At 52.1% G+C, this 25,575-nt stretch overlaps 2 protein-coding genes across 7 annotated transcripts in view; one reads left to right on the forward strand and one right to left on the reverse strand.

Annotated features, from left to right (window-relative positions):
* The first annotated feature begins 1,266 nt into the window (after window positions 1-1,266).
* On the forward strand, window positions 1,267-14,553 carry IAH1 (isoamyl acetate hydrolyzing esterase 1 (putative)). 2 transcript variants are annotated; one of them, XM_058682508.1, is made up of 6 exons: window positions 1,267-1,384; window positions 2,804-2,856; window positions 8,227-8,375; window positions 10,903-11,064; window positions 12,969-13,090; window positions 14,218-14,553. In XM_058682508.1, the coding sequence occupies exons 1-6, from the start codon at window positions 1,313-1,315 to the stop codon at window positions 14,398-14,400; spliced, it is 741 nt and encodes a 246-aa protein (XP_058538491.1). In that variant the 5' UTR covers window positions 1,267-1,312; the 3' UTR covers window positions 14,401-14,553. The 2 variants fall into 2 exon arrangements, with proteins under 2 accessions (XP_058538491.1, XP_058538492.1); XM_058682509.1 differs by lacking the exon at window positions 1,267-1,384 and adding an exon at window positions 1,422-1,983.
* A 105-nt stretch (window positions 14,554-14,658) lies between these two features.
* ADAM17 (ADAM metallopeptidase domain 17) overlaps window positions 14,659-25,575 on the reverse strand; it is a 52,806-nt gene continuing 41,889 nt past the window's right edge. For 3 of the 5 annotated variants that reach the window (XM_058682504.1, XM_058682506.1, XM_058682507.1), the window contains 6 exons: window positions 21,817-21,951; window positions 20,129-20,259; window positions 19,732-19,810; window positions 18,482-18,570; window positions 16,827-16,877; window positions 14,659-16,393 (listed from right to left, as the gene is read on the reverse strand). In XM_058682504.1, the coding sequence (XP_058538487.1) occupies window positions 16,040-16,393; window positions 16,827-16,877; window positions 18,482-18,570; window positions 19,732-19,810; window positions 20,129-20,259; window positions 21,817-21,951 (839 nt within the window). In that variant the 3' untranslated portion in view covers window positions 14,659-16,039. Of the gene's footprint in view, window positions 16,394-16,826; window positions 16,878-16,968; window positions 17,088-18,481; window positions 19,018-19,731; window positions 19,811-20,128; window positions 20,260-21,816; window positions 21,952-25,575 lie in introns of those variants that run through there. The other 2 variants (XR_009248170.1, XM_058682505.1) reach the window with 2 other exon arrangements.

Here is a 25,575-nt window from a genome sequence, read left to right on the forward strand (position 1 = left end):
CACCAAGGTATGTCTGCCTTTTTTTTTTTAAGGTTATTTATCTTGAGAGAGAGAGAGCACAGCTGGGGAGGGGCAGACAGAGGGAGAGACATCCCAAGCAAGCTCTGTGCCATCAGCGCAGAGCCGGATGTGGGGCTTGAACTCACAAACTGAGCCAAGCCTGAGTCCGACACTTCACCCAGGGCCAGCAAGTCACTCCGGTATGTCTGCTTTTCAATGGCGCACTGCTCCCTCTGCTCTTCTGGTTTTCACCTTAAGCTCAGTTGTTTCAAAACATCCTTCTGGCTCGTTTTTTATCACCGGCACGGGGGGGGGGGGGGGGGGGGTTGTCACACTAAATGGCACGGCTGTGGCGGTAAGGACTGAGAAAAGGAGTCAAGCTCCTGTGAGTTTTCTCAATAGGAACCCAGCGTGGGCTCTGTCCGTTTCCCCTCCAGACCAGTTCTGGCAAGAATCCTGCTGCGTTGGTTTAGTGAAAAAAATACCCACCCTTGGTCTGTTCCCCCGGGGTATCTGCTCAAATTCCTCGCCCCCCGCCTGGTATCTTCCCTCCCTGGCCTACCTGCAACAAGAATCTGGTTTTGTCAGTTTCGCAAACACTCTACCTTTTAGTAATTTTACAGCCTTCCACCCTTCACCCTGCTCCTTGGCTCTGGGTCCCCGCCTTTCCTGATTTCTCTCCCCTACCGCAAAACCCCATCATCGTCCTTGGATAGTCTGCCTTCCTGTCTTTAGCAAATGCCGTTAAGTTTCTCTTTAAGGTCAAAACCTTCGATCAACGGTTGAGGACGTTTATTTAACAAGAGCTGGTTGTGTGATGAATGAGTGCCTTGGAAGTACTTCCTACCCCCACCGCTCCGACTTCACACTCCCGCCATTTGCGGGAACACCTGAAGCCGCGGGGTGGCTCCCTCTGGGCCGGGCGGGGCGCGGGGAGGTGCCTCTCCCGGAGGGTCGGTGGGCGCCCCGAGGGCAGGCGGCGACGCACGCTCCGCGCCGGAAAGACTCGGGAGGAACGAACGGACCGGGGGTGAAGGCACGAGGCCGAGCTCTGGGAAACGGACAAAAATGAGCGTTCCAAGGGCAACGGCTACCGCGTGTCTTAACAATGACCGGTCGGTCGCCAAAGGAGCGCGGCCCCAGGACCCAGGGGTGTGGCGAGCAGCCACCCCGACGGATAACCGGAGGGCGACGAACTGCGCAGGCGCCTCCTTCCACCACCCCCCCCCCCGCCCGCCCGCGAGGAACCCCGCCCAGGCCCCGCTCGCCCCGCCCCCTGTCCGCTCGCCCCGCCCCTCTGCCGGCAGGCAATATGGCGCTCTGCGAGGCGGCGAGTTCTCTGTACTGGCCTCGGGTGTTGCTCTTCGGAGATTCCATCACCCAGGTACCGCCGCCTGGCCCTGGGGTGGCCCGGTCCCTTGGGCGTCCACGGTCGCGCCTTCTGGGCGAAGCCCCCGCTGAGAGCGCCGGCCTGGCAGCCTCGCTGGCCCTCCTCTCCCAGCTCTCAGGCTCCCATCTTCCCGTCTCGAGGCCGCGTCCCTGCACCCCGTTTCCCCCCAGCACAGGCGGCCCCGAAGGCTGAGCGCCCCTGAGCAGGATCTGCTCGGGAATGCCTGCCGCGTCCAGCAGCGACCTCACGGTCGTCGTGTCCTAACCGGCCCCTTCCGAACCTCGTGGCAGACAGAGTTCCCGTCTCGGGTTGTTCCTGGCCTCGGGTTGACGGTGTGGGCGGCGCCGTACTTGCACACCCGTTCCGTGTACCCTGTCCTCCAGATGAGGTCAGGTGCGGGGGAGTGCAGTGACTCGTCCAGGCCACGCCCTGGGAGTGACAAAGCCGCGTTCACCGCGCTTCGTCAGTGGCCTAGGGAGAATCGGGAGGCCTGGTACAAGCTGAGGCGGGGACGTGCGCCTCCTTTTCCACGAAGCCTCCTTCAGTGGCTCACCGCACGGCCCGGGCTTGCTTTCCCACGCGGAGCTCCACTGGTGGGTCACCTGCGAGAGCACGGCGGCGGCTGAATCACTTCCTGCGGGTTTGTACAGCCCGTTCGGTGCAGAAAACCCCTGGAACCAGTTCACCTCTGCTTCCTCTGGTGGAGCGAGTTGATCTTGAATAAAATGTCTCCCAGGAATAACGCAGTAGATCACCTTCTCACCCAAGATCATTTCAACTCACATTAAGGAAGAATATGTGTCCTACTTCGGGGAGGAAGCACACTTTTAAAAATTACCCCGGTGGTGCGGTGTTTTGTTCTTATTTTTTCTCTTCAAACATGACTTCCTCAACCAATTTTCTGCGTACGTGCCAATAAGTGATGCCATTTTTCGGCAAGTAGGGCAGGAAGGGCTTTCCAAACTTACTGGAATGTATATTTTAAAAAGGCTCACCCCCTGAGTTCTAGAATCAGCTTCCTTATTCTTTCGATTGTGGAAATGTAGTACAGCGTGGACATCATTTCCTTACTGAAGGTACAATTGATTTTCTCTCTTACACATAAACTGAAGTAGCTTTTCTAAGTAAAAATGACTCTAATATCAGGTCTCAGTGAAACGCAGATGACTGGCTCAAATCCAGTCCGTAGGGAAGAAAACTCCCCTCCCTTCCAGAGTGCCAGAGTGCCGCTGAGGCTTCGTTATAGTAATCCCTAAAATGACCTCCATGGAAAGGGAGCGATGAAGGCCAAAAAGTCAGGGAGTACAAAGGGAGAACAAAAGGAGTTGCTGATCAAAATGCCCCTTACTAAAATGTGCTAATCACACTGATAAGTAGTAATGGCCTTTTTTTTTTTTTTTTTTTTCTTTTCAGTTTTCTTTCCAGCAGGGTGGATGGGGAGCATCACTGGCTGACAAGCTGGTCAGGTGAGAATAGTCTTTAGATTAATAACTTGAGCGCTTATTTATTTATTGGTTTTAATGTTTATTCATTTTTGAGGGAGAGACAGAGTGCAAGCGGGGGAGGGGCAGAGAGAGAGGGAGACACAGAAACGGAAGCAGGCTCCAGGTTCCGAGCCATCAGCACAGAGCCTGATGCAGGGATGCGGGCTCAAACTCACAGAACCGCGAGTTCATGACCTGAGCCAAAGTCAGATGCTTAACCGACTAAGCCACCCTGGCGCCCCAATACTTGAGTGCTTATCGATCGAAAACTGTAATTGCAACTCAGAAGAGAAAGAGAGTGAATGACACAGTGTCAAACAGTAAATTCCTCCCTTATTAATCTTTGCTGGCCTTTCCTGGTTAGTAGATATACAAGGTTGGGGGACAGAAGGAAGAGGGGCAGGCACTCAGGGTTCCGCAAAAGTTTTGTCCGACGTGAAATCAAACCCGAAGAGTTGTGGAAAATATATTGGGTTTGGATTCAAACAGACCCAGTTATTCACTATCTGAAGATCAGTTCTTTTTCAGTTACTCTAGTAGGTATGATTTAAATGAGTAGTAAGGAGTTTGATTGAAAAGAAAGCAAGATATATTCGCAAACCAAAGTTAGAGTCATTTTTGGAGAGAAGTTTCTGTCTCCCGAATTCTCTTTATAAAATAGATCAGAAATAGCGATGATTTTGGTATTTTGTTTGCCAGACTTGATGAAAGCATATGCTAAAGGAAGGCATCAAAAGGGAAACACTTCCCCAATACAAGAGATTAAAAAATATGTAGAAATATTTTCCACATTAAAAACAGTAAACCAAGTATGTAGAGTATCCATAAACTGATCAGGAGTTTTGTCTTTTCCTCCTTTATTTTTTTTTTTTTAATTTTTTTTTGTTTAACATTTATTTATTTTTGAGACAGAGAGAGACAGAGCATGAACGGGGGAGGGTCAGAGAGAGGGAGACACAGAATCCGAAACAGGCTCCAGGCTCTGAGCTGTCAGCACAGAGCCCGACGTGGGGCTCAAACTCACGGACCATGAGATCGTGACCTGAGCCGAAGTCGGCCACTCAACCAGCTGAGCCACCCAGGCACCCCATGTCTTTTCCTCCTTTAGAAGAAATAAGCTAGATGTCCTACCAGCTTATCGGTACTTGATAATCTTCTTCACCAATATGGTTAATACACCAAGAAAATATGTTTTAAGTTATTTCCAAATGTGTTTTAAAATGTCTTCAATTTTCCATTTTTTATCCCCTACACTAGAAATGAAAAAATTGACCTTCTAGCTTTTTCTGTTCCCAAATGCTTTCCCTATTTAGACTTAATCTAAAAACATGAAAATATCACGTCATGCCTCAGTTTTCCCTTCTGTCAAATGGGATGATTATAATAGCTAAGTGTTACTGAATACTATGTGCCAAAAACTAATGCTTCGTGTGTATTGGCTTATTTAATCTTTACAGCTAGCCTAATAAACAAAGTGAGTTAGGCTCCGATCCATTTTCTAGGTGAGAAGAATAAGGAGGGGAGGTTAAATAACAAGGTCACACAGCTAAGAAGTGGCAGGTGTCCAGGCTCCGGAGCCCATGGTCCTGAGCCTCAGGAGATGATGAGGGCACCTGCTGTCATGTTGGGAGGACGGAAACATTAATGTGTGCTTGCTCAGGTGCCTTGAACTTGGAAGTGCTCGATATATAGCAGCTTTCATGTTTAGTAATCCAGTAACTGTTTAATTGGTCTGTTAACCTTTTCTGAAAAGCTAAATAATGATTCAGGTGGCCTGGAACACAAGGCATTCCAAATGTTTTACCCACATACAGATGTTTCGTAAGTGGTTAAGTTTAGTACTAAAATCCTGCCAGAATTGATAGTTTGCAGATCTGCTTGCTAGGAGACCACTTCATTAGAAGCTAGTTATTTTGCAGAATGGAGAGAAGTTACAAGACAGACTTGTAGCCAGTGTGTGGTCTGCTGCGCCTCCAGTCTCTAACCCCCGAGAAGCCTCTTGTTGAGACACAGAGCCGAGCCGCTGCTGGCTGACCCCAAAGAGGCCTCGCCTCCGTGAATCCTTCCCCATCCGGGCTCCCCCCACCCAGAATGCCTGCCTCTCCTGGCCGCCGCCCCCCACCCCCCACCCCCCCCAAGCCAAACTCGCGAGAGCCGTGTAGAAACTAAAATGCCACGGCGGAGCAACAGGGCCCAGACGGAGGGGACACTGGCCTTGGCGTCCTAGGCCCACGTTCTTCCACCGGACGACGGAGGGAAGAGACTACGGGGCTGCAGTCGGCGTTGCCTGGCGTCAGAGGCGGCGGCCGCTTCACCGCCCTGCGTTTTTGCGCCAGAACGGACTTCTTTTCGTGCCACACCAAACAACTGCCCCTTTGAGGGACACTTTCATCTACAGAGTGTTACCGCTTGGGGTGTTCTTTGCCGATCTGGGCTTCAGCCGTCTGCACAGCTCTGAACCCGCTCACGGTGGTTTGGGGGTGTTTTTGAAGTCTAATGAACCTAGTGTTCAATTAGTCTCAGGTGTACTAATTCCGTGTTTAATGTCACCCAGTTTCCGGGTTTGAAAGTTCAGAGGCATCTCACTAAAACCGCCCCTGTGCACACGACCTCCAAGGAGAGTGAAAAATCTAAAATATATCAGTGTGGGGGCGTCTGGGGGGCTCAGTCAGTTAAATGTCCGATTCTTATTATTATTTTTTAACGTTTATTTATTTTTGACACAGAGAGAGACAGAGCATGAACCGGGGAGGGTCAGAGAGAGGGAGACACAGAATTGAAACAGGCTCCAGGCTCTGAGCTGTCAGCACAGAGCCCGACGCGGGGCTCGAACCCGCAGACCGCGAGATCATGACCTGAGCCGAAGTCGGCCGCTTAACCAACTGAGCCACCCAGGCGCCCCCCGACTCTTGATTTCAGCTCAGGTCACGATCTCGTGGTTCTTGGGATTGAGCCCCGAGTTGGGCTCTGCACTAACAGCATGGAACCTGCTTGGGATTCTCTCCCTCCCCCTCCCCCTTGTGACCCTCTCTCAAAATAAACATTAAAAATTTTTTTAAATAAAATATATTGTGTTCCATAGTGACATCTTTTAAGTTTTAGCTTTAAATAAGATCTTTGTATACTTACTATAAAATCATTTTAATAATTCTTAAATCTATTTAAATCCTTTTAAAATTTATGGATATAGTTTCATCAGTTTTTTTAAACAATCTTATTTCCGTATTTCTTTAAACAAAAATACTTGGTTTGAGGGATTTGAAGGAGTTAGAATAAACTTCCCGTTTTCATTTTTTTTTTTTTTTTTAATATTTATTTAGTTTTTGAGAGTGGGGGGTGGAGGGTGAGGAGAAAGAGAAAGAATATCCAAAGCAGGCTCCAGGCTCTAAGCTGTCAGTGCAGAGCCCGACATGGGGCCTGAACCCACGAACCGTAAGATCATGACCTGAGCTGAAGTCAGGTGCTTAACCGACTGAGCTACCAGGCGCCCCACGATTTCCGTTTTTAAAAGCTTCTGCTGTTTGCGTTTAAAAATATGCCCCTGCCTGTTTTATGAAGCAGCTTAATTTACATTTTTCTGGAAGGGAATCTTAGAGTCTGGATGTTTGGCAAGGAATCTTTCAATTAACTCTTCTTCTCTCTTCATCTGAACTTAAATACTTTTTATGAGCCATGAATTTAACTAAAAACCTTTCATAATTTTCCAGTTTCGGTAGCCTTTTGAATAAATTGGGCACCGTTGATTATGTTATTCAATCCAGAGGGATTCAGATATCCTTCCCCTTTCGGAGGGGAACTTTAACAGTTCCAACCCTGGCCCTCACTTGTCTTTTTTTCCTGGCTCATAGCCTTCTTCTAATGACGATCTTTTTTTCAGTCTATAATAGCTGCCATTTATTGGGCGCCTTACGTGTGTCTGGATACTACCGTACTTTTAATTTTCACACTGCCTGCAGATTAGGTGTTAGGTTCATCTCTTACTGTTGGGGAGCCTGAAGCTCAGAGAAATTAAGTAAGTGGCCAAGGCCTGATGTGCTAGTCAAAGGCAGCGAGATCCTGGCACCGACCGTTCTGATTCCAGCCCTTCGTGCTGGACTGCCACACCACACCGGCCTTAGGGAGTGTCGCAGTGACTATACCATTGGAGAGATGGAAAGCCGACTCCTCTTGTGAAAATTCTAGAGTATTCCATTTTAAACTGAGTCTTCAAAATGGCTAGGCTAGTCAGCTTTTTGTAATCATTCTGCATTAAAAACACCAAGAATCACACTAAGAAATAAACGGGGCTGAATTTTTTTGTTGTTTTCCTGGAGATTTCTAAACGTTGAGAGCTTTTAGAGTAGTGTCAAAACCAGGTCCCCTCCTGTTGCTGCTTGGCGTCTGTCGCCTGGCCTCGTAGCCGCGCAGAATTTCTTAGCTGGTGCCCCGGGATCTCTGCTTAGTTGCTCGTATGTGGGAATTTGAACTATACCAAAGTCAACCACATTAATTTGCTAACCATGAACTGAACTCTGAGATTTATCATTTTTAAAAAATTTTTATTATGAACAACCTGAAGCATCCATAAACATAGTCCCGGGGGCACAGCCGCTAAGTAATTTATTAAAATTCTTGAATCAAAACCAGTGGGTGCTACTGATAATGATGTGTTAGGTTTATCACATCTAACAAATGTGCCGCTCGTGGGGCTGTTGCTAGTCGGGGAGGCTGTGCACGTGGGGAGCAGGGGTGTGTGGGAATGCTTTGTACCTTCCTTTCAATTTTGCTGCAGACCTAAAATGCCTCTTAAAAAATACTCTGTAAAAGTCTCAAAACTACTCTGTATACATCCCAAATTACCCAAAGCGTCATTACCCTTGAGCTCCAGCTTCTTAGTGACTCGACTGAAGACACTCAAACCGAGACCCGTCTGCTGTAAACTCCCTGTTAGAAGGACCTCACTGCCCATGCGTGAGTGAGCGAGTCTGCAGACAAGATTATAGCCCCTTTGCTCAAAATTATTCATAACCCCTCTTGTGGAGGAATGTGACGGACTTACCTGTATCTTGTTAAGGATGGCATGTCTTCCTCAAAGGGACGTTACATCGGGGGTGCCTGGCTGGCTCTGTCGGAAGAACACGTGACCTGTGATCTCAGAGGTGTGGGTTCAAGCCCCATGTTGGGTATAGAATTACTTAAAATAAACGAACTTAAGGGAAAAAAAAGTGCAAGCACATCAAAGCCCCCGGACATAGGCAGGTGCCACAGCCCGGAGGGAGGGCACACCCTCACTGTTGGTTCAGTGCAGGGGGCTAGAAACTGTTGTTTGTGGGACTGTGGAATTCATCTTTGTTCAAAAATTCTTCATTTCAGAAAATGTGATGTTCTGAATCGTGGATTTTCAGGCTACAATACCAGATGGGCCAAAATCATCCTTCCACGATTAATCAAAAAAGGGACCGGTTTGGACAGCCCAGTAGCAGTTACAGTTTTCTTCGGTGCCAATGACAGTGCGCTGAAAGGTAAAGGCATTTTTGTGTTTTCCTAGTTCATTTTTAGCCTGCCCTGACATGAAGACAGCTTGTTTCTGTATTTCTTTCAACTGTGTCCTTCTCTCCCAATAGATTTTTGGGAGAGAAAACTTACAATGAGTTTTGCCAAATTTATAATGAGTTCTCAGAGTTTATTAAGCGTATTTCTTCTGGCTTTAACGTCAGTGCATTTTGTTCCCAACTTATTTTCTACTCGCCTGGGTTATTGGCAGACCTGATCTCAAACACTTGAAAATGTGTTTGGTTTTTTTCATGTTTATTCATTCTTGAGAGAGACAGAGACAGAGACAGAGACAGAACATGAACAGGGGAGGGTCAGAGAGACGGAGACACAGAATCTGAAACAGGCTCCAGGCTCTGAGCTGTCAGCACAGAGCCCGACGTGGGGCTTGAACCCACGAACCGTGAGGTCATGACCCGAGCCGAAGTTGGACGTGCCCGGGTGCCCCAAAAATGTTTTCTTGAGTCCATTAGTGTTGTGCTGGATTTCAGATGTTTTTCTCAGTAGTTGGTGGAATCAGCGGTGGAGGGCCCGCCTTGCCACGTGGGTCACACTGATGGCCGAGCAGCTCAGGGAGCACCCCCGCCTGGGCGCGGACTCGGTCCTGGGTGCTGGGAAGTGGCACCGTGTCCCTGTCTTTGGAAGACCAGTGGGCGCAGGCCTTGCTCTCCCTCCTGCTTTTGCGAGGAGGGCCCTTTGCGCAGCATGAAGGGGAAAAGTCAGCCTGTATTCTGGAAAGTCCGCTTCCAGAAGAATGCTATCTGTGGGCACACGGTGGGGACGGCTCAGGGGAGGCGGCAGGGCAGGCAGGGACGCTCGCCGCCTTGAGAAAGACGTATGAGCCGTAGGTGTCAGTGGATCCTGTGAGCTCACTGTTTGGAAAAGTCAGATCTCCACTTGATCTTACACCAAAAACCGTAAGAAAGGAGACTCCAAAAAACGTGAATCCTCACCGAAATTAGGACAAAAAAACTCCCAAGCATAAAAGCAATGGAGGAAATCACAAAGGAAAAAAGTAGCTTTGTGAAATGAGATAATCTCAAAAGATTATAAAGACTCAGATTGGAAAGTGTTTTTAAGCACTGATTCTTATGGCTGCTGAGTGTGGAGTGAGATGAGCACTCCTCTCTTCCAGTCCCTGGGGAAACCTGTGATCTTTCTGGAAAGATACTTGACAGTGTGCATCGAAGGACTTCCCGCATCTAGAAATCCAGCCTGAGAAAAAATTCAGTAACGCAGCCAGGCGTACGTGCAGACGTTTCTGCAAATTGTATTTCTAACAGTAAAAAAATAGAATGCTGGGTGGCACAGAGATAGAAGCTTCCTCTCGGTCCCCCAGCAGATACACGTTTTTGAGGACTGTTCGTGGACACAGACATGCCCATAATATAATGTTAGGTGGAAAAAAGAACCATATGGTTATGTATCTTCAGTGTAATGTTACTTTTATTTTTTTTTAAGTACACCTATCAACAGGGAAAAGACTAGAATGAAGTACCTCCGAGTGCCAACAGTGGTTTTCTGGGTGGTGGCATCATGAGGGATTTTATTTTGCTCCTATAATTATCCTTACATGTGGTTTGTAAAGCGCCTGCAGTGAGTCTTAGGATACTTACGTGCGAGCCCATTTAGAAGTCATCCTTTGCAGGGCACCCGGGCGGCTCAGTTAGTTGAGCCTCCGACTCTTGATTTCGGCTCAGGTCACGCACGATCCCGGGGTCGTGGGATCGAGGCCGCACTGGGCCCTACGCTGAGCCTGGATTCTGCTTAAGATTCTGTCTCTCCCTCTGCCTTTCTCCCCTCCGTACGTGTGCACACGTGCTCTAAAGGAAAAACAAGTCCTTTGCACTATGATAGGAGAAGCAACAGCTTTTTTTTTTTTAAGTTTATTTATTTATTTTGAGAGCGAGAAAGCCAGAGCATCCCCAGCAGGCTTCACACTGTCAGTGCAGAGCCCCACGTGGGGCTCACTCTCCCGTGAGATCATCACCTGAGCCAAAATCAAGAGTCCAGATGCTTAACCCACTGAGCCACCGAGGTGCCCCAGCAGCTGGCAGTCGGACGCGGCCGCTTCCTGTGTGGTAGGCCCCCTGCTGTAGTGCTCTGCGTGCTTGTCGATTTTCACAACCACCCCGTGAGGGAGACCCGGTTATCGTCCTCGGTTTACCGGTGAGGAGGCCGAGGTACAGGCAAGCCGGGCATCTGTCCCAGGGCAGGCGGCCGGTCCGCGAGGAAGCAGGGGTGGAACTCGGCGGCCTCCCTCCACAGCCCAGGCCGCTGGCCACCGGAGGACAGAGCCTGAGCCTCTGCGGTCTGTCCCACGAAGAGCGGGGACCGCCATTCCCCCCACCCGCTACCCCGTGTTTGTGTCCGCGGTCCGAACTACTCCCCGGCGACGTCCTGAGCCTTGCGGATCGGGGAGCTCGTGTCAGTCTTCGTTGTCCCTTGCGACAAACGTGCGTTTGGGGCCGAAGTGTCCGTGTTCCCCCCGAACAGATGAGAACCCCAAGCAGCACGTCCCCCTGGACGAGTACGTGGCGAATTTAAAGAGCATGGTGCGCTACCTCAAGTCCGTGGACGTCCCGGAGCACAGGATCGTCCTCATCTCGCCGCCCCCGCTCTGCGAGGCGGCCTGGGAGCGGGAGTGCCTCGCGCAAGGTAAGCGGGCCGCGGGCACCGTGTCCTCCGACCGGACCGAGCGAGGGGCCCAGAGCCGGGCGGCCGCCGGGCCGGGCTCCCCACCGAGTCCTTTCGGCCTTTGTTCTCAGCCACCAGAGAGTAAGCAAAACGAGCAGAGCGGCCATTAGGTTCTAGGCGCGAACCGTGGCCCGGAAAAGGGACTGTCCCTGCGGAGGGGGCGGCCCCGGCCTGGCGGCGCCAGACCCCAAGCGCGGCCGCGGAGCTGTGTGGCGGCCCACGTGGCACTGAGGCTCCCAGCGACCCCGGTGACCGCGATTGCCCGCAGCCGCCACTCTGCCCGCCTCTGGCCCAGCGCGCTCCCTTCTCCACGCAGCCTCGCCCGGGCTGCGGCCTTCGGCGACGAGACCCCTCCTTCCCCAAAACTAAGGCTCGGCTGAGGGCGCGTCCACGGCACCTGTGACGGAGCCACTTCTGTCCCTGCAACCGTTCGTCTTAGCACGTAAAGTACAAAGTCAGGACACAGAAGTGACTAGAACCTGGTTCCCGCGTGTCGAGTAGGGAGGGAGACAGTCCCGTACAGACACCGGCAGCCACGTGACAGCCACGTGATGAATGGCTTGGCAGGCACGGAAACCCTCTGTTGAAGGTACTGGCGTCTAGAAAGGTCCAGGAAAGTTCCCCACAGGAGGAAATGAGGGCAAGTTTATCCAGAAGAAGAGGACAGACAGGGAGGATGGGGCCAGGCCTGCTGTCATCAGGTGTTGGAAGGGCCCGGTCGGGGGGTAGACGACGCTCCCTGTCGTCAGCTCCAGAGGGCGAGGCGCGGCCCCCCAGGGAGCCTCCCCTCGTGACGTCTGCCTCGCGTCAGGATCAGGATCGCTCGGGAGGTAGCAAGCGTGTTCGTGCCGCGCCTGGACGAGCAGAGGTGTGCGAGTCAGAGCCACATCTGCTTCTCATACTGCAGGTCACAACCCCCTCGTGGGCACAGAACCAAGTGAGTTACATTTTGGGAACGGAGTAGGGAAAACCTCAGCATCTGGGACCCGGCGCCGCGTGCGAGCCGTGTTTCACTTATCAGACGCGTAGCGAGTCCCGGTGGAGGACATGGCGGTGTGGGTCGGGTTTGTGAGCCGCTGGCTACAGGAATGTTCTACCGAAGACCAGCCCCCAGGTTTCCATACTGCGTGTCTCCTGAGCTACGGCAGAGGGCAGAGCAGTTACGGGCACGGACCCTATGCCCGCACAGCCTGGAATATTTACTGCCCGGCCCCTTGTGGAGAAAGGTCGCTGGGGCGCCTGGGTGGCTCAGTCGCTTAAGCGTCCGATTCTTGGTTTGGGCTCAGGTCACGATCTCCCGGGTTGTGAGTTTGAGCCCCACGTCGGGCTCTGTGCTGACAGTGCGGAGCCTGCTTGGGATTCTCTCCTCTGCCCCTCCTGTGCTCACTCGTGTGTGTGCTCACGCGTGTGTACGTGCACATGTGTTCTCTCTCAAATGTAAAAAAAAAAAAAAAAAAGGTCACTGACCCGTGAGCCAGTCCAAGTGACCTCTGCAGCCCCTTCCAGCTCCCCCTTCTCTGGCCGAACCCTGATCTTTCCATCGTATCACAGCGGCCTCACGTGACACAACAAATTCAGGGGTCTCGGCCCACCGTCCCTCCCCATCAGCCCCCACTCTCTTTGCCTCTGGCCTGTACTCAGCCAAGGAGGCGGCCGCCACGGGGCTTTCCTGCCTCTGTGGCGACCACCGATGGTGCGCTCCCCCGTCCCCGTGCCGCGGAGAGCAGCGCACGGTGACGGCCCTCACACGGTCGGACCCAGGTCGGGTCCATAAGCACGTGCCTATTTACGGGGACGGAGACGCACCCAGGCCAGTAGAACTTGCACAGCGGCCACTTGCCACCCGCACTCTCTCTCCTCAATAGGCTGCAAACTAAATCGCCTGAACTTGGTCGTTGGTGAATACGCGGGCGCCTGCCTGCAAGTGGCCCGGGACTGTGGGACTGATGTGCTTGACCTGTGGACCCTGATGCAGAAGGACGGTCAGGTACGGGGGCTTGCTCGGCCCTGTCGGGGCCGGGAGGATGATGCAGAAGTGACCCTGCTCCGTGGGGCTCTGAGTGGGTAAGACCGTTAGCTGTCCCTTTCCCCAGTTGAACCAGAGCACTGCGGGGAGGAAGCGCGGAGGCTCCGGGACGGCACCCACGGCCTCGTTCCTCTGCGGCCCCAGCCGCTGCCGTCCTGCTCCGGGGACCCCTTGAGCAGCCGGGCGGGACCCGGAACAGAGTGAAATCAGTGGTTCGTTGTGAAGGACATTCAGAGCAAGTCCTTTGGGAATGTGGGGGAGGAGGAGGTTAAACTCGTTAAGAGGCAAAACGAATTTAAGCAGGACATGGTGTTGGCTAAAATTCGTCTTTTGAGCTATCTGGTTCTCATGGTTTTGTTGGAAGCCAGAAAGCGCGTTTACAACCAGAAACGGTGAAAGCGGGTCCCCACGGAGCAGCCCAGCCCCCGAGGAGGGCGCTGGCGCTTTCCGTACAGTTGTGTCCACAGGACCCAGCAGCCCGGCGCTTCCCTCGCGAAGCCAACCCTGCGCTTCGGCCTCCCTCCGAAGCCGTGCCTAGACCTGGTGCTGGTCCTCCTGTGGCTTCCCAGGTCGCAGCCACAGTCCTGGCTTTTGTCTGGGCTAAGCGTCCATCTGAGAGGGGCTCTGATGAAGTCCTTGGAGATTTCACCCCCCAGGGCTCTAGGACGGGGGAGGGAGGGAGTGGCCTTCCCCGAGACGAGGCCGCGGTCTGGAGGAGCCGTGAACCTGTGGGCCGGCCGGCTTCTGGCAGGGACGGCGCCTTGGCGTGGGGCCGACACCGCTCACCCAGGAGAAGAGGCTCCCGGGGGCCATGAGCCCGGGACCGTCACACTTCTGGGCCAGATGGTTCAAGTTCTTTACACCTAATAACCCGCCCGTCGACTTAATACCTAGACTAGGGGAGTCGGAGCAGCCGGGCACCCTGGGCCCTGAGCTCCTCTAACAGCGCATGTCGTTCTTGTCGTTCACGTGAATGTACCTTATTTACTCGTTCAGCCTCTTCCCCCCCCCCCCCCCCGATGAACTGCACCTCCTCGTGGGGCCCCGGAAACGTCCCCCACACGCTCTCCCAACTCTCTCCCCTGCAGGACTTCTCGTCCTTTCTGTCAGACGGACTGCACTTGTCCCCGGAGGGAAATGAGTTTTTGTTCTCCCACCTTTGGCCTCTGATCGAGAAGAAAGTCTCCTCCTTGCCTTTGCTGCTCCCTTACTGGCGAGACGTAGCAGAAGCCAAACCCGAACTAAGTCTTCTGGGAGACGGGGACCATTAGCCACAGAAAACCCAATCTGGCTGTTAACTTACAGACGAAGCTGCCAGTGTGACAAAGATCCTGAGATAAGCGATCAGACCTTTGCTCACGACCTTGGAATAAAAAACACCATCTGCCACCGAGATTAATAAAAGCATCAGAATTTTTACAAAAGCTTTGTACCTACGTGTGTTGTGTTCTGGTAACATCTGATGCAGGTGTCATCAGCGCCACAAGCTACAATATTAATTCTGTAAGTGGAAACAATGTGAAGACAAATTTGTTTAAAAAGTCCATTTTATAAAAAACGATTTTCTTACACGGAGCTGGGAACTGTTCACTCTCACACATACACCCACTCACCTACCAGATTCCAAAAGTGTAATATATCACAACTAGTTAGAAGACAGCAAACACCACAAGGTATGAGTTCAAGTATTAGTGTAACAGGCATCTGCATAATAAACGTCCTTAGAAGAAAAGATTTGATTTGTCACAGGTTTGGTTAATTGCCCTCAGTTTACAAGTCGTCTTGGTCAGAATGTGTTGGCTGCTGAGCACATTTCAGTACTTCAAAGCTTTCTTCCCCCCTAGCTGTAATTTTAAGGAAATCAGAATTCACTTTGATGATGTTTATCCTTCACAAAGTAAACGCAGACAGTCCCGAAGCACGAAAGCGGGAGCAGTGCGGATGCCCCACCCGCAGGTCACTGCAGAGGGATTTTAGGAATCAGCTGTGTAGGGAGAAAGCTCCAGGCCCGGGAGGGGCAGCGTCCCCCACCTGCCCAGCACCTTGGCCTTTCAAGACCACCTGTTCTTTGGGGAGAACTCGCGCACGCGCCCCCTCGGCCACTAATTTGCAAAGAGGCAACGTGCTCTCATTTGGAAGCAGTTTAGAATGGTGAGCATTTTCCCAGCGTGGCAACAGTATTAGACCTGCTTTGACGACAAAAACTGCCCAGCAAATTGGGGTCCTAAACAGTGGGCAGGAGTCTGTAAATTCAACTGGGCTACCATTTGTAAGCTAGACTGTTTTAATTCTAGAAAGTGCCAACCTCAGAATCTGAAGAAGCATTACCCCGTCTGAGTTTAGGAATAACTGGGGTGACTCTCCCCGCTGCTACAAGCTCCGGATGCCTCTGAACAGAACCCACGTCCTGGAAACAACGGAGAACTCCGTTTTTATCTCCTTTGTCTTTGCCTGAAGGCAAAAGATAAAATCTGTGTTCCAGTTGCCCTCAGAACTAAGTCCTGCTAAATGCCTCCCTGGAGTCAGCGGATCATTACAGTGTATAGAAAAGCAACCGAGTGTGTCCTCAATCAGTGCTGTTATCAATAAAAAAGATAATTTACAAAAACGTAAATATAACCTAATCCAGCTGTATTTTCTGCTTTTGCACCACAGGTTGAAGGATATTTTAAAAACCAAAAAAACTAAAACCTGAAAGCCTCAAAATAAGCTAGATTCACCTTCCCTCTTCCAAAGGACAAGGGCCTGAGCACACGAGCGTCATTTATTGCGTGTGAAGGAGCCCAAACACGTGACCAGCGTCTGCCGTGAAGTCACTCGGGTCTCCCAAATCTTCACAAAAAGATGCAGTGACTTCAAGTCCCACGTGTGACGAGCCCGCACACCTGAGGCCTGGCCTGGGTCCCCGGCCTAGCACTCTGTCTCCTTGCTGCCCACGCGGTTCTGGCGCTGCAGCTTGAAGGACGAGGCCTTCTCGCTCCTCGTGACGGGCCGGCCCGTGAGGTCCTCGAACGACTTGGCGGCCGTGCTGCTGTTGGGGAAGGGGTCCTTCTCAAAGCCGTCCTCGTCCATGTGCGAGTCCGTGCTGGGGTCCTCCTGGATCGTGTCCATGCGCTGGTGGTCGAGCTTGGGAGCCGCAGGCACCGGCGGCGGCGGCGCGGGGGCGGCCTGGAGGGGCTGCGGGCGGCCGGGGGTCTGGGGCGCGGGGAAGGGCTTGACGATGCGAACCGAGGCCGAGTCCATGCTGCTTAGCATTTCCACGTTCTGCAGAGACAGGGAGTCACAGGCGGCTCCGGGTCCCGGAGCTCCAACCTCCCCCGGCAGGCGGCTGTACCCTACGGGGACCGTGACCCCCTCCGCTAAGGGAAGCACGAGTTGAGGCTCCCTCACCTTCCGAAATCCTGACAACCTGCCCTCTGAGGACCCAAAAGAGAACTCACAAATAACCCTATCAAGCTAGGATCCCAAGACGGGAAGGTCACTGCCGAGGCGCTAAATCCGGGCCGGGGGCAGGGCAGCCTCGGCTTTCCCTCCATCCACACAACTAACGCAAGTCCCAGCCTCCCGCCTTCCCGCCGCCAGGGCCCCCGCACCGGCGGTGGCCGTGGGGGTGACGGTTCTCACTGGGGCCTGACGGGAGGCCACAGCGGGGCCCAGGACGCACCCGAAGGCGACTTGCTTTCACGTGGGTACTTACGCTGGGGTGGAACAGAGACAGCGACTCGTACTGCTTATCCAGTTTCTTATCCTAGAAGGAAAACGAGCAGGAAGAGGTCACTCTTAGGAAAATTCAGTTACACGCTCTTTCCCTTCAGGCCCCTCCTAAGCGAAGAACTCACTCCGAACGTGAGTGTGGAAAGTGGCAGCAAGTCCAGCAGAGGAGAAGAACGTCTCAGATAAACTTTAGGAGTTCTGCCACCAGCCTGAAGTGTTTCTTTCCCTTGAGGCAGTCAGTGTACTGGTGTTAACGAAGCAAACGGTCCAGGAATGTTTAAGTACGGTCTTTCTGAGCGATGTCCCCCAAAGCCAGTCCCCACGTGTTGAGGAGTCAGAGCCACGTCACCCCTGGGGACGCGGGGGTCAGAGGGCGCTGCACCGGCTCAGACGCCCCAGACCGCCAAGGCCCACGCACTCTCCTCAGCCTTGTCCACGGTGACCGCGGCCCAAATGCTCGGAGGGACTGGGCCTCGAGCCCCCACGTCACACTCTCTGCAGAAGGCTGAACACTTGGTACTGTCCCTGCCCCCAGCCCCTGCCCGACATGAAACACAGTGACGGGCAAGACAGGAGGCCGAGCCCGACAATCTAGGCCTGGCTCCCGGTGCAGCTGTCGTCACGTGTTCCGTGGTCAGGAACCAGGCACCGGCATCCTCCCGTCTGCGGCTCTGCTCCAAAACCAAGGGCCAGGCCTCTGTCACAATGGGAGCTTGCGACGCAGAGGAGGCTGGCCGCGAGCAAAAGCAACATTAAGAGCGGCAGTCGCGGCCACCTGTCAAAGCTTCAGCCACGTCACCTTCACCACAGCTTTGCTTTAGCACAGCTGCTCCCTAGACCCTCGCCACACCCATCACGCTCACCGTCCCCGGGGACGAGCTGCTCAGTGAGAGCCCGGGCAAGACACGTAAGGAAGCAGAGGCAGCAAAGACTCATGAGACGTAGCTGTGCCGGAATTTTCCAGGTGCTCAAAGGAGGGGGCACTGCACAAGACTTGTTCCAGAGCACGAGTCTGGAAGCCGGGGTTGGGTTTTCTCATCTCTACAGCAGACAAATTCTCACTTTCCCATAGAAGCAAGGTGGGTGATTTGTAAGAAAAAAATGTTAAAGCCCCCAAGTTTATAAATCACGTGGGGTTCATTAGAGAAAGCCCAATTCAACTCGTTAGCTGTTACTCACTTTGAACGAGAATAATGAGGATTGTTCCCTCTTATTAGAAGGGAGGACTGAATACCCTATACAGTAAGGCCAGGGATCTATAGGGTAGAGGGAGCCGTCTTTGGAATGCTGTAACAAAGCCAGAAACGCTCTTGTTTCAAAGCTTCAGTCAGAGGTCCTGCACAAATCCAGTTAAACAGTCCCCCCAGGCTCAGGAGTAGAACAGTCCTCAAATTACACGTGAGAACAAACATCCATACACAAAAAGCATAATTCTTTTAAGGGACTATTAGCTTAAAAAAAAGACATATTAGCTAAAATTTTCACAAAATAAACCTTCCTAGGAACAACAGCAAAAAATGTCATTGGAAACATCAGGTCGAATCTTGCTAAGAACAATTTTACCTTTTCCAAAAGTTGTAAGTTTGGAATTGTGCAAAATCGTAATATGTGCTTCATTACCTAAAGTCGGTGACTTACCACACAATGGACAAGAATGCTGAAAGGGATCCAAAATATCAAGGAGAAAACCAGGACGGAACCCACGATGTTGTCCGCTAAAAACTTCCCTGTGAACAATTCGAAACCGTGAATATCCTGATTAAGTACCTTAGACACTCAGAATTCAGCGCTCTTAGTATACCATCGTTGTGTCAAATGCCACAGACTGTTCGTCAGGTGGTACTGCTGAGAAGTGTCATTTCAGACAGAGCCCCGACACGCTCATTGAGAAGAACAGATTACATCACACGGTGCTCCACACAGTCCCTTGAGTGATGGCGAGGGACTAATCATATAGGAGACTACTACTCGTGCTGCTGCGTAACAGGACAAAGTTGGTGCTTTCTGGGTTCTATTTTTGTGACGATGAATGATGAACCCCGTGGGACAGAATACACTGCTGCTTCTGCAACATCTGAGGCCCAATGTTAAAATAAACGATGCTTACATCGAACACGATTCAGATTTACAACCCATAGCACTGAACCGTGCTTATGCGGTCACGTGTTCATTTTCTAGGAAAGAAGGAAACCAATATTTGACTTTCCTTGTCTGAAAATCTGCGTATCCACACTACACAGGGGGAGACCTGTGAGTCCATTTTATCTTAGCTGACAAACATGTTTCAAGACAAAAGCTGTGAGGGGCACTTGGGTGGTTCAGTTGGTTAAACTGATGTCGGCTCAGGCCGCGATCTCATGGTTCGTGAGATGGAGCCCCCCCCACATGAGGCTCTGCGCTGACAGCAAGGAGTCTGCCTGGGATCCTTTCTCTCCCTTTCTCTCTCTGTCCCTCCCCCACTTGCACACACTCTCTCAAAATAAACATTTAAAATAATAATAGTAGGGGCGCCTGGGTGGGTCAGTCGGTTAAGCGTCCGACTTCGGCTCAGGTCACGATCTCACAGTCTGTGAGTTCGAGCCCCGCGTCGGGCTCTGGGCTGACGGCTCAGAGCCTGGAGCCTGCTTCCGATTCTGTGTCTCCCTCTCTCTCTGCCCCTCCCCCATTCATGCTCTGTCTCTCTCTGTCTCAAAAATAAATAAAAATGTTTAAAAAAATAAATAAAAAATAAAATAATAATAGTAGTAATAAGACAAAAGCTACGAATATTTCCATCTTCTGTTGCCAGACAAGAGCATATGAATCTGAAACCACACTTTTCTAATGTCATCATTAGAACTGAAAGCAGCTCAGCTCTACGCAAACAACCACCCAGGGAAATCACGTACCAAAAGTGTTGATGCTCAACTGGTCAATGAAGTCCCAGAATCGTTCGATGACGTCCTGGACTCGTTTCTCACATTTGCCCTAGGACCAGAAAACAGTCAATTTTACAATCAGTGGAGGAAAAAACCAAGTAATTAACTCTCACCACCTAAAACCAACCAACTTTGCCGAAAAGGCCGCCCCAGGTCCCACCCGGTCTCTGGACTCAGGGTGCTGGCTATGGAGAGAATGCTCGGGTTTCCCGGGCTCGGCTGCCTCCTTCCACAGACAGACAGACGTGCGGGAGAGCGAACAGAGGGCGCCAAAGGCACTCCTTCCGTTTGCAAAAGCAAATCTTTGCGATATAAAAACTGCCCACCTGACCGTTACAGAAAAAGCTGAACAGAAGGAAACACTCACATTCATGTCACAAAATCCCACCGTACAGGGCTTTCCTTTCCTCAAGAATAAGTTCTTTTGTTCGGCGTCCACATAGGGCACGCACCGGCCCGAGGGGTCTCGGCAGCACACCTTGCACGAGTTGTCAGTCTCTGAAACGGAACCGGGGACAGCGGGAGTCCGGTCAGGGACAGGGCGCTCCTCCCGTCCCTCCTCCCCGCCCCCACCCCCACGCCCAAAGGGAAGCAACTCCACGCATTTTTCATTTCAACAGCAAACGATCCCTAGTTCAGCCCCAAAGAGTTAACTTCTGAGTTCACGCTCCCGGGTCTTCAGGCCAGAAGGTAAAAACAATTCATTCACACCCAAGAGTTTCCTTTCTTTAAGGGATTAAAAGCCAACTTATTCTACTTCAGATCCTTCATGATGCTAAATGTTTCCCTTTATCCCAACGTTCTTATTACACTGCTTTCGATCCTTCCCTTCTCAGTTTGAAATACTCCTTGCACAGCCAAGGCTCCAGTGAGAAGCCAACACACTGTGACAGAAGGGGCCCACTGCAGATGTGAGTCACCCGCCGTGTGACCAGAGCACGGCTCGTGGGGTGATGGAAATAACACCACCACATAAGCCACGTGGCACAGACACTAACAGCGGAGATGCCCAAAAAGTCACCTGGCGGTGTAACTCGGGACGGTACTTGACCCGGAGGCAGCCCATATTTACCCTTACTTGGAGAAACGGAAATTAACTAGAACAGACAACAGGCCAAACCGCCTCAATGGGGAAAGAAAAACCTTTTCATCATTCCTTCACTTATCAAGCATCTCCTGGGCATTTACTATGTGTTCTTCCGGGGCATCCCAAGCCTTTGCCACGCACTCGATAAATGATTTGTTTGACATCTACTGTGTCAAATACCCTCCTTATTCACTTCTTATTCCACCTGGAGGAGGCCCTTACTCCACTGTACGGATGGTGAGTTCCCAACCTGGCGGTTTTGACTTCTGGGGGGTTCGGAAAGCGACAGAACTCTCTCAGGTGAGACAGGGTGGGAAGGCTGGAGCCCAGTCAGTCCCCGGGGCCCCTTCTCAGACCCAGGAGTTCCAAAGTAGAAGGTGGAAACCTGAGGACGAGTGTCTTGAGAGGCCAGCATGATGTCACCAGGCATGGCTAAGCGGGGCCCTTGCCCCAGACACCCGGCAGCGGGCCCAGCCCTGTTGACAACAACGAATACCCTGCCAGGGTCCGGTCCTGGGATGGGCTCTCCCCGGGTGAAGCCTTGAAGGTATCGCACTTCACTGCCCGTAAGATGCACACAGCGCCAGCTGCGCTCGTGGGGCGTCTAACATGGTGCGTGCGTGTGTGCGGCGAGGACAGACCTCCACCCACCCACTCGACCGCAACAAAGCTCCCTCCTATCCCGCCCCTCAGCCTGCACCACCACGTGGTCTGAAAACATCGCGAGAAGGAAGGCCGACCGACAGCACGGTTCTCATGGACCAGGTAGAGGGGCGAGGACCCGAATCCGGAGGGCTCCGTCTCCCAGACCGCCCTTGAGTTTTCCCCGACTCTGGCTGGGTTCTCGCCGCCGCCCTGGCCGGGGCGAGCGGCTAATCCTGCTGGGCCCCCGAAGGGAGGGACGGGGCCCGGCGGACACAGGCCACCTTCCCTCCGGCGGCGAGGACGCAGCATGGAGAGGCGCTCACCGTTACACGCACAGGACTCCAGCCGCTGCTCCCTCTCACAGAAGGGAACGCACTTCCCATCCTTACACTTGCCCAGATCCAAGCACACCGTGCCATCCGCGGCGTTTCCGGGAGGGGGGCACTCGCTGCTGTTACCTGGAAGCACACGACGAGCACACAGGTCACGGGGAGCCACGCGACCACCGGTCCTACGGGGCAGGCCCGGGATTCTCGCAGGTCAGCGCCGCGCCTCACCAAGAGGAAAAAGCGACCCACGGGGCAGGACGCCGGCAGCCTGTATCCCACCGGCCGATAAACACCGAGTGCCTCGCTGGGTACCGAGCACCCCGCGGCGCGAAGTCTCCGTGCTCCCAAACGTGTGCACTCAGTCCCCCCGGCCTCCCCTCAGCCGCTATTTCACATTTTGCTTTTACTTTTTCTTTTTCCGTGTTTGTTTCTTTTTGAGAGAGCGAGTGAGCAACAGCATGTGTGTGCACTTGTGCACGGGAGAGGGGCAGAGAAAGAAGAAAACAGAGGATCCGAAGCAAGTTCCACACCGTCAGCACAGAGCCCGGTTTGAGACTCGAACCCACAAACCAGGCGACCGTGACCTGAGCCGGCTGGGCACTTCACTGACTGAGCCACCCAGGCAGCTCTGCTTTTACCTTTATATCGTGAAACACAACTACGTATAAAAGAATATACGCAGGGGCGCCCGGCTGGCTCAGTCGGCGAAGCGGCCAACTCTTGGTTTCAGCTCAGGTCACGATCCCGCAGTCTGTGCGATCGAGCCCTGCGTCGGGTTCCGTGCTGTCAGCGGAGCCTGCGTGGGATTCTCTCTCTCTGACCTCCCCTGCTCACGCTCTCAGTCTCTCTCAAAGTAGATAAATTATATATATGCACATACATAACATCCACACGCTACTGAACAAACATTAGAGCCGTTTACTTGGACTGAAAAGCAAGCTGTGGGGAAGGCTCACAGAAGCGGCCGGCCAGGCCCCTCCAACCTCACCAGCGACAACTCCCGAGCCCTCACGCTCAGCCGCCTTCCATTTCTTCACTGCTCCAAGGTCTCTCACCACAGAACCTTAACGAAGGCTGTCCGGTCCACTTGGAATGCCCCGAATGCCCTCATTTCCATCTCTAAGGGAAAGGGCTGGTTCTTACTCCCCCTTTAAATCTGGCTCACAGACCTCCCTCGGACCTCCCGGGGACCCCGCTTTCACCCCCACTGTGCTCCGTTGCTACAGCTACAGCTAAAGCGACTTCTGTCCTTCAAGCACACATGGTGCAATTTACATCTACTTGATGATGTGCTTTCTGTTCCCCTCACAGAATGGGAAGCTCCACGAGAGCGAAGATCAAACCTCTTAATGAATCCATTTATATCCAATCCCTATCACACCATAAGGACATCACAAATATCTCTTAAATGAATCAACGATTCTTAAGGACAAATAAAAGCCACCGAAGGATGTTAAACTCCAGTGAGAGGATGGAATGAGTGACTCATTCTGGAAAGTGAACAGCACGAGCACCACACGAGAGAAACTGCTGCAGGAAAACAATGGGCGGGGACCAGAGCTGGAGGCCTGGCCTTCCCACAGGGGGATGGAACCGACCCACCAAGTCAGTGCGGCAGTGACACCAAACGCAAAGGAACCTGCCCCGTTTCATTAAGTGCCCGGGATACACCCCAGCCTAACTCGGGTGCGCCACACCTGCCTCTGGTCTCACCGAACCCTTAATGGGCGCCGGGCATTCGGCGTCCACGGGGCAGGCATGTGACAGGCCTGCCGCTGCGGAGCGCAGGCTTCGAGGAAAGCACAGCAAGCGGTGAAGGGGGACACTCTGCACTGTCACCGTGTTTTCGGTCTACGACGCTGCCCTGAGCAGATACGTAAAAAATGCTTCGCGACTATCTGCCAAACGCCTGTTCTCAAGAGACTGGTATCAGAGTAGCGACACAGAGGAAGATCCATAAAGGCACAGTGTCACCTGTCTCACTGGGCTGTCCCGTTCAGGGTGCGTTAGAGCTAGCAGGTAGGGCAGTGCGGCAAGGAGGGGCCCGGGGAGGGGGCCGAGAACTTCCCGCCTAACGAGATGGCAGGTGATGCGACGCTGCTGGTCGGGGATGGTGACCTTGTAATGCGCTCACGCTCCGCGAGTGCTGCTCCATAGAAAATACCAAGGAGACAAAAGGCTACTTGACGAGAATGAACCGAGTTTTTCAAACTGCTTTGCTTATGCTTACTGAAAACACTTTTCTGAATCTGCTTTATTATTATAATAAAGACAGAAACACTGAGCACAGCTAGAAAACGCTGATGTAAACTTGACTGAGACATTCTGGCTCCTGACGTGGCAGATGGCCGGCACACTGACAGATCTCAGAATGCAAGAATCACGAGTGCCATCCGATAAAATGCACATTTAAGAGTTCAAAGAAAAACGGAAATGAGACAAAACTGCACTAGAATGGTTATAATCAGAAAGACAACCCGCGTGGGTGAAGGTGTGGACGGACAGAAACCCTCAGGTGCCGCCGGGGGCGGGGGGGAGCATAAAATGGTACAGCCACCGTGGAAATCAACCCGGCAGCTCCTCAAACGATTCAACAGTGACCACGGGACTCGGTTCCGCTCCTGGGCACACACAAGGGAAAGGAAAACATATGTCCACACGACACGTGCACACAGGTGTTCACGGCAGTATTCACAAGAGCCGGAGGGCGGAAAGAATCCAAAAGTCCGTCAGGTGATGGCGGCCCATCCTAGGACACCGGGACGGGATGCAGAGCTGGGAATACACGAAGTACTGACACGGGCTACCTCATGGGCGGATCTCGAAAACGTGATTCTGAATGAAAGATGCAAGAGGCCACACACCGTAGGACCCCACTTACACGAAACATCCAGAACAGGCGAATACACAGAGACCAAAAGTAGATTACTGGTTGTCCGGGGCTTGGGAGGGATGAGGAGGTTCGGTGACGGCTAGAGGAGACAGGTTTCCTTTCGAGGCGATGAAAATGTCCTAACACGGAGCGTGGTGGTGACTGCACAGATGCGAATACGTTAAAAAACACCGAACTGTACACTTTAAATGAGTGAACAGTATGGTATGTTCATTGTATATATATTTTTTTAATGCAATTGGTTTTTTTTTTTAATTTTTTTTTCATGTTTTGTTTATTTTTAAGACAGAGAGAGACAGAGTGTGAGTGGGGATGGGGCGGAGACAGAGGGAGACACAGAATCCGAAGCAGGCTCCAGGCTCCGAGCTGTCAGCACAGAGCCTGACGCGGGGCTCGAACTCACGAACTGTGAGATCATGACCTGAGCCGAAGTTGGACGCTTAATCGACTGAGCCACCCAGGCACCCCTCACTGTATCTCAATAAAGCTGTTATGAGAACCAAACCAACCAACCAACCAAAAAACACAGAAAATTAAAAAAATAAAAGAATGGGATAGATACACCAGACAAATAGGAACAAAAAAATCTGGGGTAACTGAGTATCAAATAAAACATTAAGGTCAAAAAAGTCACAAGGGTCAAAAAGAAACATTATATACTGGGTAAAGAAAGAGCAGATCATGAAAATGTAGACAGTATGTCCAGTTACGTACCTAATAACATAGTTTTGAAAATTTTTAAGGAACTGACGGAACTGAGAAAATATGCATAGTTCATATAGATAGTTTACAGATTAGCTCCAGGTGGATTAAAGTCCTAAAGGTAAACGGTAAAATAATGAACCTAATGAAACACTGTG

This window comes from Neofelis nebulosa, chromosome 9, assembly GCF_028018385.1.
Source record: "Neofelis nebulosa isolate mNeoNeb1 chromosome 9, mNeoNeb1.pri, whole genome shotgun sequence".
Taxonomy (NCBI): domain Eukaryota; kingdom Metazoa; phylum Chordata; class Mammalia; order Carnivora; family Felidae; genus Neofelis; species Neofelis nebulosa.

Bases quoted from the DNA above. Each gene is read 5' to 3' on its own strand.
- IAH1 (XM_058682509.1), top strand. From the start codon at position 1,774: ATGAGGTCAGGTGCGGGGGAGTGCAGTGACTCGTCCAGGCCACGCCCT. The intron at 8,376-10,902 runs GTAAAGGCATTT...CCCCCCGAACAG, and splicing joins CAATGACAGTGCGCTGAAAG to ATGAGAACCCCAAGCAGCAC. The intron at 11,065-12,968 runs GTAAGCGGGCCG...TCTCCTCAATAG, and splicing joins GCGGGAGTGCCTCGCGCAAG to GCTGCAAACTAAATCGCCTG.